We start from the raw sequence: 18,263 nt of genomic DNA on the forward strand, positions 1-18,263 counted from the left end.
TTCCATATTTTGCTTACAGGGTTGCCTGGACAAAATACGGGAGCACCTGCTTGAACGATCAATAATTCTTGGACTGGTAGCAGGTTCTATACCAATATTACTGGTAAGTGCACACTGTAGAACTGCTCAAAGGTGAGGCAAGTTTCAAGTGGTAGGTTGAGCTTCAATTATAAGACTTTATCTACCAATGATTATGGAGTGATGAGGTAAATATTCAATGGATGTTTGGTCTCCCCAAGTGATGTGGCCACCAAGATCACCAGGTTTTAACTATTGTGACTGCTTTTTTTTTTTTTTTAATTTTGGAATACCTTTAAAAAAAAATGTGGCACAATCACATTGGCACACTGGTTATCGTCAGATCACTGAATTAAGCAACAATGATCCTAGCCAGTACCAGATGGGTGACCATTTTGAAAAATTAGGTGCTGTATGTACGACGCAGAGTCATACAAATTTTTAGGTTGATATCTGGGGGTTAACTCGTTGGGGGGGTGGGAGATACACCCCCAAATCAAGACGGAAAGCAGTGGAAAAATTACCGTCTTTTTCTTCCCAAGATTACCATGGCTCTACAATTTAGAGAGCCGTGGTCGCCAACACTGTTAAAACAGCAGGGTCGCTAATGATGACGATATGAAAATGCTTGAAAGGTTTATGATGGTATTAAGTCTTATAACTATTTCAACTATTTGGAGACGCAAGACAAAAATTCAACAAGCGCAAAAAAACAAATAAGCAAAAATAAAAAAACAAACACACACACACACACACACACACACACACATTTTAAAACTTGTGTGTGTGTGTGTAAATAAAAGGTTTTGTTTTAGTTGCTGACATCACAGGAAAACTTAATGAGAAGTATCTACGTCAGTTATTTCTCCAATGCTGCTGATTAAATGAGGTTAACTAGACTGGTAGATATTAACTTGCTGCCCACCTCAGCAAGATGTAACACAAGGTTGGAAAGTGAGAATATCTAGTCAGTGCCCCTCTTCTAGGGGAACTCTGGCCTAGCAAAAATTGCTCAGTATGGAGGGGCACCTTAGGCAACAAGCGATAAACTTGCCCCATCCAAAAGCCGAGTGACAAGACCTGAGAGGGTACACCTGTTGGGTAATACCCAGGCAGTGTATCTCCTTCTGATAGGTACTGGGCCAGTTTCTAGGATGATTGTGAAGAATAGATTCTTGACCGGTACTTTCTACCCAGTCTCCAAGTAACTGAAGCAGCAAAGAGACTCCTCCTCGAACATTAAAAATAATGACAGGATTAACTAGACTGGTATGTCTAGTCATTGAGAGTAGTTCTGCAGCGTTGCTGGTTTTTGAGCATCGTTTATTTATTTCAAATGAATCAGATGATCATTGTTGGCATTCATTTCCACGATATCTTTCTAATTAGTCTGTTTTCAAGGAAGACATTGGGTACCTAATGAGAGGGGGACCATGTGGCAGTTGTCAACAACATTAAGTAAGCATTTCTCTGGTACAAACTGGACTCTTAGTACAGAGAGGTTGCCAGTCTGCAGCATTAACCACTTAGCCACTATCACCTCCACAACATTGCTGATTGTTGTTGAGCTTCGTCCATGATAATTTTATTGGCATTCATTTCTTTGATATCTTTCTATTAAGAATTCCTTCCAAAAGGATATCAAATACTTACTTAACTCGTCTTTATAAGTGTTTTACTGGATCGAACTTGATTCTAATTTGGCACATTCAGGTTGCCAGTCTGTATCACTAATCACTTAGCAACCATCATCTGCCCAATGATGCTGATGAAGCTGTAGTAGTAATATTGAATTGAGCAACAATAACAGCACCAACATCTTTTCAACACAGGTGGGCATCTCCCTAAATTTCATTTCCTTTCTAGGTGAAGACATTTTCAAAGACCTGATGTCAAAGTTCTTGAAAATAAACTAAATTGTCAATCCATCCTCCTTCAGCTTCTTGAATAAGTAACACTCTTCAATCCAAAATATAAAAACAATTGTACAGTTTTTACATTAACTTGCAGGCTGCCCAGTGTTGACCGGTCATAAAAGCTGCATAAATATTATAATTTAATTCATGCAGATTTCTTATTAAACAGCTAATAAACCAATAGAGAATTGACTATCTAATATATATATGTGTGTGTGTGTGTGTGTGTGTGTGTGTGAACGTGTCTGTCTGTGTACATTTCCCTATGCAATAACTCTGTCAATATTAAGTCTACAGACTCGGAATTTGATATACAGGGTACTGAGATTTGGGGAAAATCTTTGTCGTCCGTTTTCGAGCAGAAATTTGACTGTTAAGTGGTCAAAGTTCAACAATTTGATCTTTGAGAACTCTACCAAACTCCTCCTCCAATTTTAAATATAAACAATTGAAATTTTAGATATAGGTTCCTTGGACATGGATCTAACTTAACTTGATTTGAGCCCAAAACAATAAATGTTAAGGGGTCATGATAGGGGTCAAAGTAAAAAAAAATTGAGTGCTTTTTTTTTTTTTTCTCAACATACATCTCCAAACACCTGGGCAACACCAGGCTGAAATGCTAATCCAATATATAGTAATGATTTCTAAAGTTATTTAAAAACAAATATGACCTGGGTGCCATCAGCTGGTATCAAAACCAAAACTTTTAATACACCAGCCTTAGTCATTATTCATCTCTCCAGCATTGTTAACATCTGAACTACTGACAGATTGATATGAAAGGTTAAAAATTAAGCGACTTTGAGCTATGAATGTACAATTTTGAGCATGCATAAAAGTCACAGCAACAGCAATTCCAAGGTCAACTACTTTGTTTTAAATTTTGACTTAACAGCATTTTTTGTCGGCTAAAAACCAAATCAAAAGTGTGCTACAGGTCCAAATACCCTATATATCAAATTTCAACTTTGTAGACCAAATATTCAGAGAGAAATTTGATAGATTTTCATGCACACACTGACAAGGGCACTTATATAAGCAGTGCACACACTGACAAGGGCACTTATATAGGCACTCTTTTTACCGTTTTTATCTTTATTCTATTCAATTATGCAGAATGTAGAAACTATGCATAATAAAATTCTGTGTAATAGTGAAATTAAAATTGTCATCTAATAAGGAACCATAAAAAAAATGTAATTAACACCAGTTTTTCAAAGAACTGTGGAAATTAGTTAACCTCCATGTACTCGTATGCATATCCATAACTTAGTTTATTAAAAAGTTTGTTTTAATAATTTTTAAATTTAAAAAAAAATATATGCTTTTAATATCAATGTCCGAGACAAAAATACTCAACTTTATGGGTATACAGATAACACTATCCTATCTCTAAACTGGCTCTGACACTTTAAACAGCCAATTTTGAAAGGGGAGATAACTCATTGGATTCGTCAGAGAGGTTGGTGCTATTAGGGCTCGGTATGCTAAAACTGGTCTGATAGTCTTAGTTCATATTTTCTCCACTTTGCAACCAAAGGATCCAAATCAATCACAGATTAATGCATCTCTTAATCTCATATTCGATGACTTATATGCCATAAATATTTTTTAATTATTTAGATTCTTCCAAAATAGAAAAGTATACTATCTGTGAAAAATGATTGACAACTAGAGCCAACTAGCTTCAGACACTTTAATCAGTAAATCTATGAATGGGAGATAACTCCATGACAGTTATTGATTTAATGCTATTTCAATTAAACTCTGTACATGGACTCCTCAACCTTTCTTTCATCCAGGCTCTTGGACATATTATTCGCTATTCTCTTCTATATTCATGAAGATGGCCTGATTAAGTTGTTTTAAACGTTTGAATGAGGTTCTGTTTTTCTCTTTTACAAAACAATCTTAATCAATTATGCATGCATTTATATGGTGCAATAAAATTGTTTTCTGAACATTTAACTGTAGTGTTCGTCAGTTGTTCTTTGCCCTTGTTATATTTTGTCTGGTATCTCAAAATGGTTGCAAGACCAATCACTATCATTTTGACCTTATCCTAGCCTCTCTTCAGAGGGAGGTCAAAATGTCTCACAAGTCACAACAAAACAATGCATAAGTTCTAATCGATCACAAATAATAACGGCACAATTAACTCCAACCTCATGTTGCATGTTCCCCCCTGCAACTATGTTCTTTTCTTTCTGATAATCTCCATGTAGCTGGAGGGATATTACTGCTGGGATTAAGGTTGGATATGCAACAAGCCAAAAAATTGTTCGTTTCTAAACAATTTTTTTTAAGGCAACATTGTGTCTGAGGGAAGAAGATAAGATACTTAGATTCCGTTATATCAGTTGATCCATGTATGCTGTGTGACAGGCAGGTGTGGAAGCACCCGAGAATGCTGTGCATACTCTCACTGGGATACAAGAATGCACTCCTCCAGGAGCGATATAAGAACGATATTGGAGTCATTTGTCAGTAACTTCATAGGTTGTTCTTAGTCCATGTCAATGTTATTGCTAGAGTTCATATCAACATTGTGGTTGGGTATGAGTTATCGAACATTCCAAATTAAAAGTTCTCTTGCATTTTTTTTCCTACATACTGTCTCTATTTGGGCAGTATGTACAAAAACAGGTCTTCTCTTGTTAGTCTAAGGTTGGGGGAATAGAGGTGTCCAGTAACTATGTGGTTTGTCAAACTTCTGTTTGTTGCACCCCCTCTCCCCCTCTGACATTTGAAAAAAGATCAGGTAGGAGATTCTGGAAATGATGCCAACAACAGAAATCATTTTTCAGAATATATATCTCCCCTGTCTGTTTAAATGTTTGTATGTCTACCGGAAACTTTCAACAGAGGCGACGAATTTTCACAAGATCAGTATCATTTTGAAGCTTGGCTTTTCAGACAACAAATATCGAAAAATTGGTTAAAAATATTTTCTTCACCCACAACTGGACACTTTTCTACACGGAGGGGTTGTCTTTTTTTTATTTTTTTATTCCCGCGATTTATCGGAGAGGGACCTATGCGGTACCCATTGGTCCGGACGATTGCCAGATACGAGGGGCGTGCAATAAGTAATGCCCCTGACCCACTTCCAGTTGTCTGATCTAGCTGAAATTTTGCATGTGAAATGATTTATATCTCTATGGGGTATGTGGCAAATTACAGCTCTGAACTAATTGTGGTTTCTGTTTTACAGGTGTTTGAACTGAGTCAGGTGTGAAATGGAGCCTGTTGAATGTCGAGCAGTGATCCAGTTTTTGTATTTGAAAGGACGCACACCACAGGAGACTTGATGAAATGAAAGAAACTTATGGTGATAATGCCCCATCATATGACCTTGTAAAACGATGGCATCGTGAATTCAAACATGGCCGGAAGTCTGTGGAAACAGCTCTCAGACCTGGTCAGCCCCCCCCTCCCCTCTTCTGCCATTGATGAGGCATCTGTCCGTCAAGTTGAGGCTGCCATTTTGGAAGATTGGCGCATTACTATTCATCAAATAGCCCAAGATGTCAAGATTAGTACAGGGTCTGTGGAAACTATCATTCATGAGCATTTGCATAAGGTGTCTGCCAGATGGATTCCCAGGTTACTCACACCATTCCAGAAGCGAGAATGCGTCAAGTGCTCGAGGATAAATTTGGAGATGTGCCAAGAAGATGAGTCAAAGTTTTTCAAAAGACTGATTACACAGGATGAAACCTGGATCCATCACTATGATCCAGAGACCAAAGCCCAGTCAATGCAGTGGAAGCACTTGGACTCACCACCTCCAAAGAAGGCAAGTGTGCAGACCTCCGCTGGCAAAGTCATGCTCGCAGTCTTCTGGGACTAGGATGAAGTAGTGATGACAGATTTCCTGGCAACGGGTACCACAATTACAGGAGCCTATTATGCTTCACTTTTGAAGAAATTAAAGGAAGCTATCAAAATCAAGAGGCAGGGCAAGATCAGCAAAGGTACCCTCCTCCTGCAGGACAACGCTCCTGTCCACAACTCGCATGTCGCCAGATTAGAAGCACGGGCGTGTGGCCTTGCACCCTCTGACTTCCACCTCTTCCCAGCCATGAAGTTGTTTTTGAAAGGAAAGCCTTTCCCAGATGATGCAGCCTTGATTTCTGAAGTCATGTCATGGTTGGAGGAAACAGTCTCTAGAGCTGCATCAAACGATGGGAGAAATGCATAACTCTGGATGGTTTTCATTTTATACGTTATGTTTGGATACATATGCGTGGGATTAAATTTGATTGGATATGGCCGAAATTTTACAGGCTTTATAAACAAAGAAGTCCATCTGGTGTTTGATCTTTATTTTTACGGTCACAGGAAGCAAAGTTACGACCAAGCAAAGTTGACAAAGAATATTTCAAAACCGATAAAATAAATCGGTATATATCATCCATATAGATAATAGTTTCAGAATTATTTTCATGTATATGTAAATATTTGATAATTATTAACTGTGCGGAAATTTCTTTAAAATGTTATCTTTTATGGAAATTCAAATCGTTTAAAGAGAAACGATGACAGCGAGTTTGTATTTTCCTAAAAATAGAAACGAAAACAAAAAAAAGTTTTTTTTTTATTCTGTGTTTGTCAATTTAAAAAAATTATCAAGTTTTTCAAATTTGGTTTCCAAACCATACTATTTTGTTGTTTTTAACACTTGTAGTACACTTGTACTAAAAGGGTTAAAAAAAACAAAACAAAATGCGTTTGTTTTTTAGTGGTTAATAATATAAAAAACAAAGAAAACACACATAACAAATAAAAGGTACTTGTGCACTTATGCTACCATGCTGAAATAATAACGTTATTTAGAAACCCATTCTTAACATGCGGAAGGAAGGGTATTTTGTTAATTATTGTTAGGTGAAAGTACAGAATTAAATAAAATATACCCTGAAACTTGAATTTATTTTTAACTCATTGTCAAGACCATTTTTTTGAATCTGTAAAACAAACCAGATTTTTTTTTTTTTTTTTTTAACTGAAGATATCTAAATAATAATAAGGCGGTTTGATAAAAAATTTCATTGTGATGCATTTTGTAAATTTTTACCTTGTTTCCACCGTAAGAGTCATTTTAAGGAAAAATGTTAAGGTTTTGGGGTATGCTGAAAACGAATATCGCATTTAAATTTCTGCAAATAAGTAGCTTTTCGGATATTAAGCTCTGTCTTATGTTATTGCTGGTGGCCATCTTGGTACGTGTGTTTGCGCATAGTTTCTCAGGGTTAGGTTTGCGGGCTTGCACATACCAAGATGGCCACCAGCGATAACATAAGAAATGACATTGCCTAATATCCGGAAAACTACTTATTTGCAGAAAATTTAAATACGATATTTATTTTCAGCATAACCTAAAAGTAATCATTTTAAATGTTAAGGTGGAAACAAGGTAAAAAATTACCGTTTTATTTATTGAATTTTCGGTAAAATAACAAAAGAAATTACAAAAATTACCATCAACTGGTGAATATATAGTTGTTGCTTATCAGGATTCCTGGTACTGTGAAAGCTACATCAAGGATTCATGTAGAGTACGATTTATGGTTGCATCTCAGAAAATAGGGGTATATTTTGGACCAGATAGATAGGATTTACAAAATTGAAAATTGGACTGGTCCCAAAATGCATAAGTTTTAGTCGCCCATAGGACTTTCCATCTTTTACAGAAATCCAAAATCTATATGAAAAATTTTCTTGGATTTATTTCTGAGATTAATTCATATCTACTCAATTTTTTTTTTTTTTTTCTTTTTTTCTTTGAGGGGAGTAATAAATACCGGCCATGGATGCTCTTTAGGCATTCAATGGCTACACCCCTCCCCCCAGATTAAACTCTCCTTTGGTGAGGAGGCAGGAACATACCTGCTCTCAATAAAGTTATATTTAAATACCACTATAATACTTAGTTTTGTTCATGAATAGACACCCACTGTATGATACCATGCGCCAGTTTAAAAAAAACTGAAATTTAAATAAAACTGAAATTTAAATATCTGAATTTATAATTCATGGTTTATGGTAAAGAGATACATCAAATTTGACTGAATAATCAGAAAGAGCACTCAATTTTACATAAGACTGCAAAGTTTCATGAGAATAGCTTGAAAAATAAAGAAATGGTGGCGAAATTACCGAATTTCTTAAAATGTTGAGGTCCGTAATTTAGCCCACTTCTTCTAAAGAAAAATGTCCACAGAAAAGCCTAAATTTTGGCACTTGAAATTCTCATAGCTTTTGAACTACTGATGGTATTTGCATAATTCAAATGGTTTTAAGCATCTTTTACATAGCTCTTTTCATGCAAATTGATAAAATACCAATTATCTTAAAAGAAAGTAAAAACAACTTGTAATGCTAATTATGTGTTCACAGTAAAAAAAAAAAAAAAAATTTTTTTTGCGAAAATTCCCGTTGCATCCACAGGAGCTAAAGAGGTCAAAAATGTCCCATAATGGCCAACATCCATTAGATTTTTCTGAAGCTTGACCAAATTCTGGTTCGCGTCCCCAGGGACTTTTAGTACTAAAAACGCCCCTTTTTGTGGCTTTTTTTTTTATATTTCTTAAAAACTTAATATGTCTGACTATATAGTGATTTTTCACGGCACTCAACTCAAATATACATGTGTTAAGGCCTGAAACTGCACTGTTATCCATTTACAGTGGGTTTCGGTGTCCCCAAGGGCTCAAAAGCGGTCAAAAATGCCCCAAAATGCAATAACATTAGATTTTCCTGAAACTTGGCCAAAATGTGGAGGCCAGTGTTCTTAATATAAATTCAGTATGGGCTGACCCTGGTAAAATTCTAAACTGAATGCTATATTTTATTTGTTTATTTTGAAAAGAAAAAAGTTAAATATAGAATGTTACATTTTGCTTATAAAGTCTAAAAAAATAACTTCATTTAGCAAGAATACTACAAAATAAATAATTTCCACAGAATGGATGTTCATTTTTTATTAAATATTTTTAGAAAATGACAAAAAATATTTTTTGATTGTTGTATTTTTTACATTTTTTTTTTTTTTTAAATTCAATAAAAGTTTCGGTAAGAATTTTTTTAAAACTTTATTGAACTTGTTTTGAATTACTAGAAAAGTTTTTTTTTTTTTTTGTTTTTTTTAAAGCATTAATTTTGAATTGTCTTCCCTTTTCACTGCTGCAATCAAGGGAGATAATCATGCAATGGCGGAATTTATATCATTAAAAACTAACAAACCAAAAAACTTTCTCTTTTGTAAATATATATTAAAAATACATGTGTAACTAATTATTATATCTTTTTCAGGCTGTTGGCATTGTGGTTTCATGTTGCTTATGTCTCAAAGTACGACGTAATGCAGAAGATGAAGAGATAGACCTCTAGGTTGGCTGTGTTGGCACACCAGGCATGCAGAATTACATCACAGAGGAGACCCCGATAAAGCTAGATAACATAAGCTGATGGAATGGGTCACCGCTGGCTATGTAAGAACCTACTGTAAACACATCTACATCAATTCTACACAGACATATACTGATACGTGCTGGGGACCTCCACACAATCACCTAGACGTGATGGATCACCGTAAACAAAAGAGCCGACATCTGTAATTTTTGGGAAGAATAAGAGAACCACAACTTGGGATAACAAGATTAAAAAAATAAATAAATAAAATAACGAATAAACAAAAAGTATACACAAATGTACCTCTCTCTCCCCAAATAGGGTCTTACCTTTCTCAAAGATTTAAAAAAAAAATTTTTTTTTTTTTTTTTTTTTTTTTTTACTTGTGTTGTGAAAAAAACTGGATAATTGAATGGTTTGCTTGTATTGGAAGTTTACATATGAGAAAGCAGAGAGGGAACATTTAAAAAAAAAAAAAAATCTATGACCAATACAATATAAATGGGGGGGGGGCGCTAGGGTAGCTTGTACATAAACATACCTACATTTTGTTATAGCATAAAAAATGAATCCAACTATGAAAAAGGCCTTTACATGAAAATTTTCAAACGATATCTGATTATTATTGTTATTATTATTACTACTATAATAATAGTTATAATATTAAAGATATTAGTAAAAGAAAAAAATATATATATCCATAAAAACCATCTACGAAAATATTTTGCAAAATTTTCTGGTGCCAAGGGGGAAGTAACTCAAGGGAAGTAACTCCAAATCACTTGTGTCTTTCCAATTTTTGCCATTCCGCTAAGCAAACGCGATCCCCTGTGCTGCTCCCAGTCGAAGTTCCTGTATCTTGTTCCAGGCACTCCTTTAAAAAAGTGCGAATCGTGCCAGAAATGAGCGAAGAAAACATTGACATCTATTCAAAAATTCATTCATCTTGTCTAACAAGACAATGAAAGAAAAGTTTAAAAAAAAAAAAAAAGTGATCATGTTGGGTGAAAACTCAAAACCCCATATATATATTTTTTTTTTGTAATTCTTGCTTTATGCTGAATCTGAAGGCTGGGAAAAAAATCCAGCTGAATACTGGGCAAGCCTTTCATGTACCCTGCCCACTGTAATTAAAAACATTCATGAACTTGTTAAAAAAAATAATAAAAATTTAAAAAAAAAAAAAAAAAAAGACCCTTCATATTGAAAATGTTTAAAGTAACCAAAAAGAAAATGAGACGATAAAAATCATTTCTTTGAGAATTTCTGAATTTGAAATAAACTCCCCCTTCCTATACATAAAAAAAATGGTTTGTTATTGATAACAGCAATAAAAGCAAGACTGTGTGGTGGTGGTTCACCTAAGAAAAACTCATAAAAGAACTAACAGAAATTTTCATTTTTTTCTTTTTTTGTACAAAAAAAACTAAAAACGTTTTCTTTTAGGTTTAAAAATAAAGTTAAAAAAGAAAAAAAAAAACTTCTGATAAATTCCAATCTCTCTCCCACACAAAATAATTCCAGTGTCTGCCTACTGACAATCCTTTTTGCCAAATTTAATAAAGATCATTTACTTCATTTAATTTGTATGCATATAATACATATAAGTTATAAAAATATACGGCAATTAGGCCCATAGAATCTTCAAGGTTTCATCCCCTTAGGCTAAAAATAGATTCTGTGTTGTTAAATTGCCGTATCTTTTCATAACTTATTCCCTAGCTCTACCCATGTAATTGAGCACTACTGAAGTAAATACTAACAATTGATACATAAAATATCATCTCTCTTTATAACATTTTATGTAGATACATGAAATATATATATATATATATATATAATGGTAGAAAGAAAAAACAAAACACAGGAGCAAATAAAAAAATAAAAAAAATTTTTTTTAATGAATCTTGTTTTATTTCTTCCCGTGTTTAATTGGTTTTTCTTTCTTTCTTTTATATATTCTGTCTCCACGACATTTCATGATATTGTGCATTTCATCATTATATATGGGAATAGTGTCCATTTTTATTTTGTTTTATTTTTCCCCCCATATTTAACCCTTCAATTTTCTTTGTATGATTACATATAGTTGAAAAAAAATATTTAAAATATTTTTTTTTAATTGGTTTAAAAAAAACTTCAACTATTCCCTTATTATAGGTTGAGCTCTAGTATTCTAAGTACTGTTGGGCTTTCAACCCATATCCTTATTCGTTAAGGAATTAAAATAGCATATGTATGCATATTTAAAATCTGTCATTGCAGACCAGTGACTACTGGGGGCAGATTACAACAAACGGTTCATGTCTGTTTGTTATAGTTGCGGATTGCTCTTGCAAGACCACTAGGACCAGTTTTATATTAATGTAGAATTTACCTATTATAATCACATGTTATCAGTCAGAATTAGTTCTTCAATATAGCAGGGGTGCATATGAGAATTACTCCTTTGGTTTATGGTCACAAATGAAACATGATACTTGCCCTTTGCCTTGTAAATGCAAGCCAGAAATTCCTTTTTATTCATCAGTTTAAAGATGTCAAAACACTTTCCAATTTTGAGGCGTCATGGTGATAAAGAATTTTTTTTTTTTTTTTTCAATTCATTGATAATCAAGTCAAAAAGCTTTAGACTGAAGAACAGAAAGTAATTCCTGGTTTGGATTAACGTTTTAAAGACAAAAATTCAAGTATTATATTGGAGTTGTGCTTCTAAATTAAAGAGAAACATTAATCTGTCTGCTATCAGAGAACCTCAAAAATTAGTCAATCTACATTTAATCACAAGATTTAAAAAAAAAAAAAAAACTAATGCTAAAATTTCATTGCCAAGAATCTTTTAACCATTAGACAACACTACAAATTTATGAAGTAACTTTTTATTTTGGACAGGAAATATTTAAAATTCTTTAGATACAAACTTTTGTATATTTTTAAACTGATATTGCTACCTATAAAAAGAAATATTCAACACGTATATACATATATATAAAGCCAATGTTTCAGCCAATGAACTTTTCCAATATGTTGAGTATCGCAAGCCAAATTCATTCATAAATTTGGACACCAAAAATGTAAAAGTGTTGGGATGATTGATCGAAATATTTTGGGGTATCAGAAGAATTTATGCTTATTTTCCGATGCCAAAAACGATTCTTTAAATTGTATTTTTTTGTTTTTAAGCCATATTTTCCATTACTGGTGCTAAGAATAAAATGATTATTTATTGAGAATGATTTATTAAGTTTAAAGTACCAGTGAAAAATAAAATCTATACCCCCCCCCACTGGGCGTATTTTTTTTTTTACAAGTGTGAAAATTTATGCACGTATTACATCGACTTTTACAGTAATCCGAGAAAAAAAGAAAAGTTTATAATTACATACTTAGATTTTAAAAAGAATTGGAATCGGTAATTTTTATTGGAATCCATAGAAAATATTGGAATTGTCCCATCACTTTTTTTTTTTTTTTTTTTTTTTTTTTACATCCATAGATTTGGCTTACCCAGTGTACTGCAGAAGTTTTCATTGACTGAAACATTTACCATATAAGGCAATAATAAAAGTTTAATCAATTTTTTTTTTTCATATTCTTTGAAAAGGAAAATCTGAGGGTGACACTGTCTAAAGTGATGAGAATCGTTTTTTTTTATTATCTATTGTATATAATTTTTTTTTTTTTACCTGGCTTCTTATTCTAATCAACCCAATTCAAAATATTTTTGTTTTATGAATTTATAGAAGTCCTGCCTCTTGTTTAAATTATTTAGTACTACCAAACGACTTTTGCTGTTAATAAAATGCAATAAAAAGTAAAATACAGTTATTTGACTTTTTTTTTTATTATTCTGTTACAAGACTATACATTTTTCTGTTGAACTCTGAACTCCTACTGAAAATAATGCCAGGCAAAGCTCAGTTTCAACCCAACGCCATAAAAGATATTAATTATATTTTGAGGTTTATGACGATATTGGAATGAAAGAAAAAAAATAAATAAAACAGATACATATTCACAGCATCTTTCAGTTTGAGATTCATTTGTCGCCGACAGCCATTTTTCTCAAGTTTTCTGGCAGCTGTGTGCATTTTTATATATTTTATAGTAAACCAAATTTATAATGCAAAAAATGTGAACTGAAATTCCTTGCAAAACTTAACTTTTATACATTTAATTAAAAAAAAAAATCTTGGGGACCTACGATGGCGGCTTTTAACTTTACGAGCCCATAATAAGGCCCCAAAGATAGTATGAGAGCCATAAAATTTTTTTTTTTTTTTAACAATAAATGAAGTTTTCATTTTTAAACTCTAAATATCATTTAACAGGGATGAATTGATATCTATATTTGAAAGAGAAAATTAAAATTGGAGACAGTGGAATGGTTAGTATGTCATAAATGAACATGAGTAGAAACTGATTAAAATGAGGACATTTTTTAAAATACCAATATTTTGGTCTGTAAATCTGACGTTATTAAAAACCATGAATTAGGTCGGACTTAAAGATTAAAATATCAGTGTTCTAAATAAGTTTAATTAGTGCATGTAATCAACTCCCTGAGCATGCTCTCACACACACACATCTCCAAGCATGTCTAAATAGTTTTCTGGAGATTTTTTTTTTTTTTTTTTTTTTTTTTGACATGGTGAGCAGTTCATTTGGTCTCAGCTGGTTAATTGTGGCATGGAGTGCTCTTGTATGATTTCTCAAACATTTTTTATCACAAGATTATCATTAGGAGTAGCATTTTGGAAGAGGCTTTTGATGCTATTCCAAAATACTACTACTGATGACGATTGTATCGAAAAGTGCTATAAAAAAATAAAAAAAACTGGACAAGACAAGATCACTGTGCCATATTACACAATTTTCCACCTGAGACCAAAAGAAAACTGCCATATTTAATCTGCATTAATGGATAACGAATTGCTGCCTGAATAGTGTATATGTATGCATACACATACAAGGTATAAGATATCAACCTCATTTTGGTTTTACGATCACATAGAAATCAGAATGAACCAAATATATTATGAAAAAAAAGTTTTTATATATATATATAGTTTGATAAAATGTGTTTGAACAAATATGTGCAAGTAGGCGCGCATATATATATATATGTATATATATATATATATATATATATATGCTCTTACTAATTTAATACTATGCAATTATATACCGATTAACCATCTACACCAGCAATTTCGAAAATTCTGTCTTCAGTAGTCGGATTAATCTAGATTAAGCTCTGCACTAATGTGAGATTTAACCCTATGGATGTGATTTCCCAATAGCCTCCGAAACCGCCGGTATAGATGGATAATTATGTATAAACTTATTTTACGATATTTAGAATATGAAGCAAGGTAAAGAAAAACTTTATTCTCACACTTAAAGTCCAATACATCATGTATTGCAACTTATATTTATTCATGCATTATTCTTATTTTAAATGACTGACTTTTTTTTCTTTTTTTTTCTTTTTTTTCTTTTTTTTTTTTTTGAATGAACTGTTAAACCATGTTTCTTTATTAGAAAACAACTTAAATTTGGTAGAAATCAAAGATAAATGAACATCAAAAGTTCCCAGACACTGTAAAGAGGGTGGGAAGCAACAAGTTTGTTCAAATGTTTTTTATCAAGATGGGAGAATATGGAGATAGTCTCCGAAACCGCTGGTATAAATGGCTAATCAGTTTGTTTATTTTTTTAAGAAAATTTGTCCAGAGTAATCCAATTAACTGGGTAAAGCAATCAAGATTTAAGTAGATACAAACTGGATATTATAAATTTAACTTTGATTTCATAAATGACCAGGAATCAGAATAGGCTGCTTATCCTCAGCACTCAGCTAGAATTAAGTTTGAAAGCCGAGAATTAGGATACGAATCTATCCGAGGAACTTTTCTGAAACCCAAGGTTCGTTTATAATATCAGGTCTGTGATATATATTTAAATGGACACAATCTCAAATACTGTTCGAAATTATTGTTGGTTAAACTCCACTCTGGTTCTTGACATGTTATTTTAGTGAACTGCATTTGATTGAATTTCCTCTTTTCATTCATTTTTCTCATACCATATTTTCAACCTGGATTATCAAAATGTGCCAGAAGTTGAATATAACGAAGGACCTTCACTTTCTTGTAATTGTGCCAGAGATGTGAATAGAGGAATTTTCCAAAATGACCCAACACATTTGTTCATCAAAAGAAAACTAAATAAAGAATTTTTTTCATGAATGTACATAGAATGCCATTTTATTCCACACAGTCTTAAATATTAAATCGGCCAAATGTTTCACATCATTGGTAACACACAATTGTAGACGTTCACGAAAGTTTTCAATAGCTCGATGGATCATTTAGGGTTAAATAGCCGCGATTTTAGAACGAATAGTTTGTTTTAATTCTTCATGAGATCGAAGGTGGTGACTGAATACTTTTGATTTTAAATATCTCCAAAAAAAAAAAAAAAAAAAAGATCACAGGGGTTTTAGATCAGGGGATCTTGTGGGCCAATCAATATCACCACGAAAAGAAATCAGATCAGTTCAATTCATAAGGGTATTCTAAAAAAAATTTTTTAATGCATAATTACAGGTATATACGAATTTTTACATAATTAAAATAAAATGGCATTCAATGTACATTTTTTTTTAATTTTATTTATCTACTAGCGGGGGTACCCGGCGTTGCCCGAGTGTTTGTTTCCGAGACGGGGGGGGGGGGAGTTTTAAAAAATGTTATGGTAGGTAAGTAGGAAGGATCAAACCCGGAGTCATGAGTAAAAGTAGGAAAATAAAGTGTGAAAAAAAAAAAAAAAAAAAGCATCTGAAACGTTAACAGTTCGGCCACCAAGAAAAGTCCATTCCAGTTAGGAAAAAAAAAAAAAAAAAAAAAAAAAAAAAAACGACTACGGTAGGTTGGCGCGAACGTGAAAATATAATGTGAATTGTCCAGCAAGCTAACCACTACGCCACAGAGCACTGCAGCTTAGTTTAGTGATTTTAAATAACTTCACATGAAAGAACTACGAAGCCAAACCGGTGTTTTCTTCTCAACTGTTCCTTGTGAACGATCCCCAAATGGTGTTAAGTGGTGGCAGGGGGAGGAGGAATTTATTAGAGAGAAAATATTTTACCACTTCCATTGATCTTAACCGATTTTGGCCGTGACTTCTCAGCAGAAAAAGTATAGAAATCTAAGATTATCGAGGAATTTGAGAAATAATAAGCCTATAACACACCTCAGATATTGTTCTGCCGTTTGTGCATATTATATTTGCATGAAATATCTTGATTTTTAATCCTATTAATGTCAAAATCAGACGGGAAAAAATGAGTTCATTTTATTTATATAGATAGATAGAAGAGAAGATAAATGTGTCAAATCATTTTGGGTCACACTATAATTATAGTGTATATATATATATATATATATATATATATATATATGTGTGTGTTTCTATAATTATAGCACAATTGTGCTAAAGATGTGACTAGATGAGAGAAAAACTATTGTACAACAGAAAAATGAAGATATGCACTAAAATGTTAGGAATACTTGAAAACAGATAAAAAGTATGTGAATATCTTCTTATATGTACTTTTTTCATTATCAAACTAATTTTTTTTTACTAAGTGATTATATAACAGCATTATCAATCTGAATAAGGTTTTAAATTTACTTGCTTACCCATGAGGATAAAGTTAGACACAGTCAGTTTTAAATGTCTGAGAAAATCCAGTTATACATAACACCTGGAAACTATCAAGGGAGATAATTCTTCTACTCGAATAGTCTTCTCTTGTGTTCAACTAAGATTTACAGACGCTTAGGATCAATAAGTTTATCAAGGCAAAATACAAACACGAAGAAATGGTCTGTATTTATCTGTGTAAACTTAATGTGTATGTCCATATTCAACTGTTGCATTTCTGATGCGAGCATTTGATATCAGTCTTATGTGACTACCTGGAGTTTTACCATATTACAATCAAATGGGGTTTTTAACTTCGATTATGTCTTCAGCCACATATAATTTTAATCTTCAAAAATAAAAATAAGTACCTGCCCTCATTAATATACTTCAACACTACTAATCGAATGTTAATCAAAAGGGGCATGTGAATAGTCTATAAATTTATGCACTATGTAAAGATGACCAAAGAATAAAATTTTAAAAATAAACATTTCTAATGGAACGTGGCATTCAATTATTTTTCTTAAAGAAAAAAATGTTTTTAAAAACATTCATTAGAAAGGGAGTTGAATTGAACCAGAATCCACCTCGGTTTTACACTACAAGATACCCACCTCATTTTTTGTTGTTGTTTTTCCAGGTAAAACTAGATTAAATATATTTTAATTTATGAAGATTTTGTATTTATTATTATAAATAATTCTCTATTGATTAATATATTGTATCCTATATAATAGTGATTTCAAAAGTAAAAAAAAAAAAAAAAATGACTTGGGTGTTATCAGTTATAATCGAAACCAAAACATTTACCGCTCCAGCCTAGTCATTACCATTTGAGCTATCATCAGACAGATAAGAAATAGTAAAAAAAAAAAGACTTTAATGTATAAATGTACATATTTGCACATGCATAGAAGAGCACATCCGGTAGACTTATGTTTGCTAAGTTTCAATTTTTTTTATTAATTTGGGTCCCTTAGTAGCAATTTTCACTGGCTAAAAAGAATGGTCCATAAAAAAATGCAATCATTTAACCTACCTCGTGCAGTTCTGAACCTTGCATCTCAAAGATGCACTTTAGAAAAAAAGAAAATTTAAATGAAAACAGACATGGTGAGTTTCATGAATTAGATTTACAAAAAAGCAAACTGTCTGCATGTAAAAACACAATCTGACTTTTATATTCGATTTGAATTA

At 32.6% G+C, this 18,263-nt stretch overlaps 1 protein-coding gene and 1 long non-coding RNA gene across 17 annotated transcripts in view; one reads left to right on the forward strand and one right to left on the reverse strand.

Moving 5' to 3' along the window:
• LOC145296741 (tetraspanin-18-like) overlaps positions 1-13,181 on the forward strand; it is a 576,197-nt gene extending 563,016 nt beyond the window's left edge. For all 16 annotated transcript variants that reach the window (XM_080142765.1, XM_080142767.1, XM_080142766.1 and 13 more), the window contains 2 exons: positions 20-103; positions 9,255-13,181. In XM_080142765.1, coding sequence (XP_079998891.1) covers positions 20-103; positions 9,255-9,332 — 162 coding nt within the window. In that variant the 3' untranslated portion in view covers positions 9,333-13,181. The remainder of the gene's footprint in view (positions 1-19; positions 104-9,254) is intronic.
• The window catches only part of LOC145296744 (uncharacterized), a 62,334-nt gene that overhangs the window by 30,500 nt on the left and 13,571 nt on the right, over positions 1-18,263 (reverse strand). The window lies entirely within an intron of this gene.

The sequence above is a fragment of the Euprymna scolopes genome, chromosome 17, assembly GCF_053919585.1.
Source record: "Euprymna scolopes isolate OS-2025 chromosome 17, ASM5391958v1, whole genome shotgun sequence".
Lineage (NCBI taxonomy): Eukaryota > Metazoa > Mollusca > Cephalopoda > Sepiida > Sepiolidae > Euprymna > Euprymna scolopes.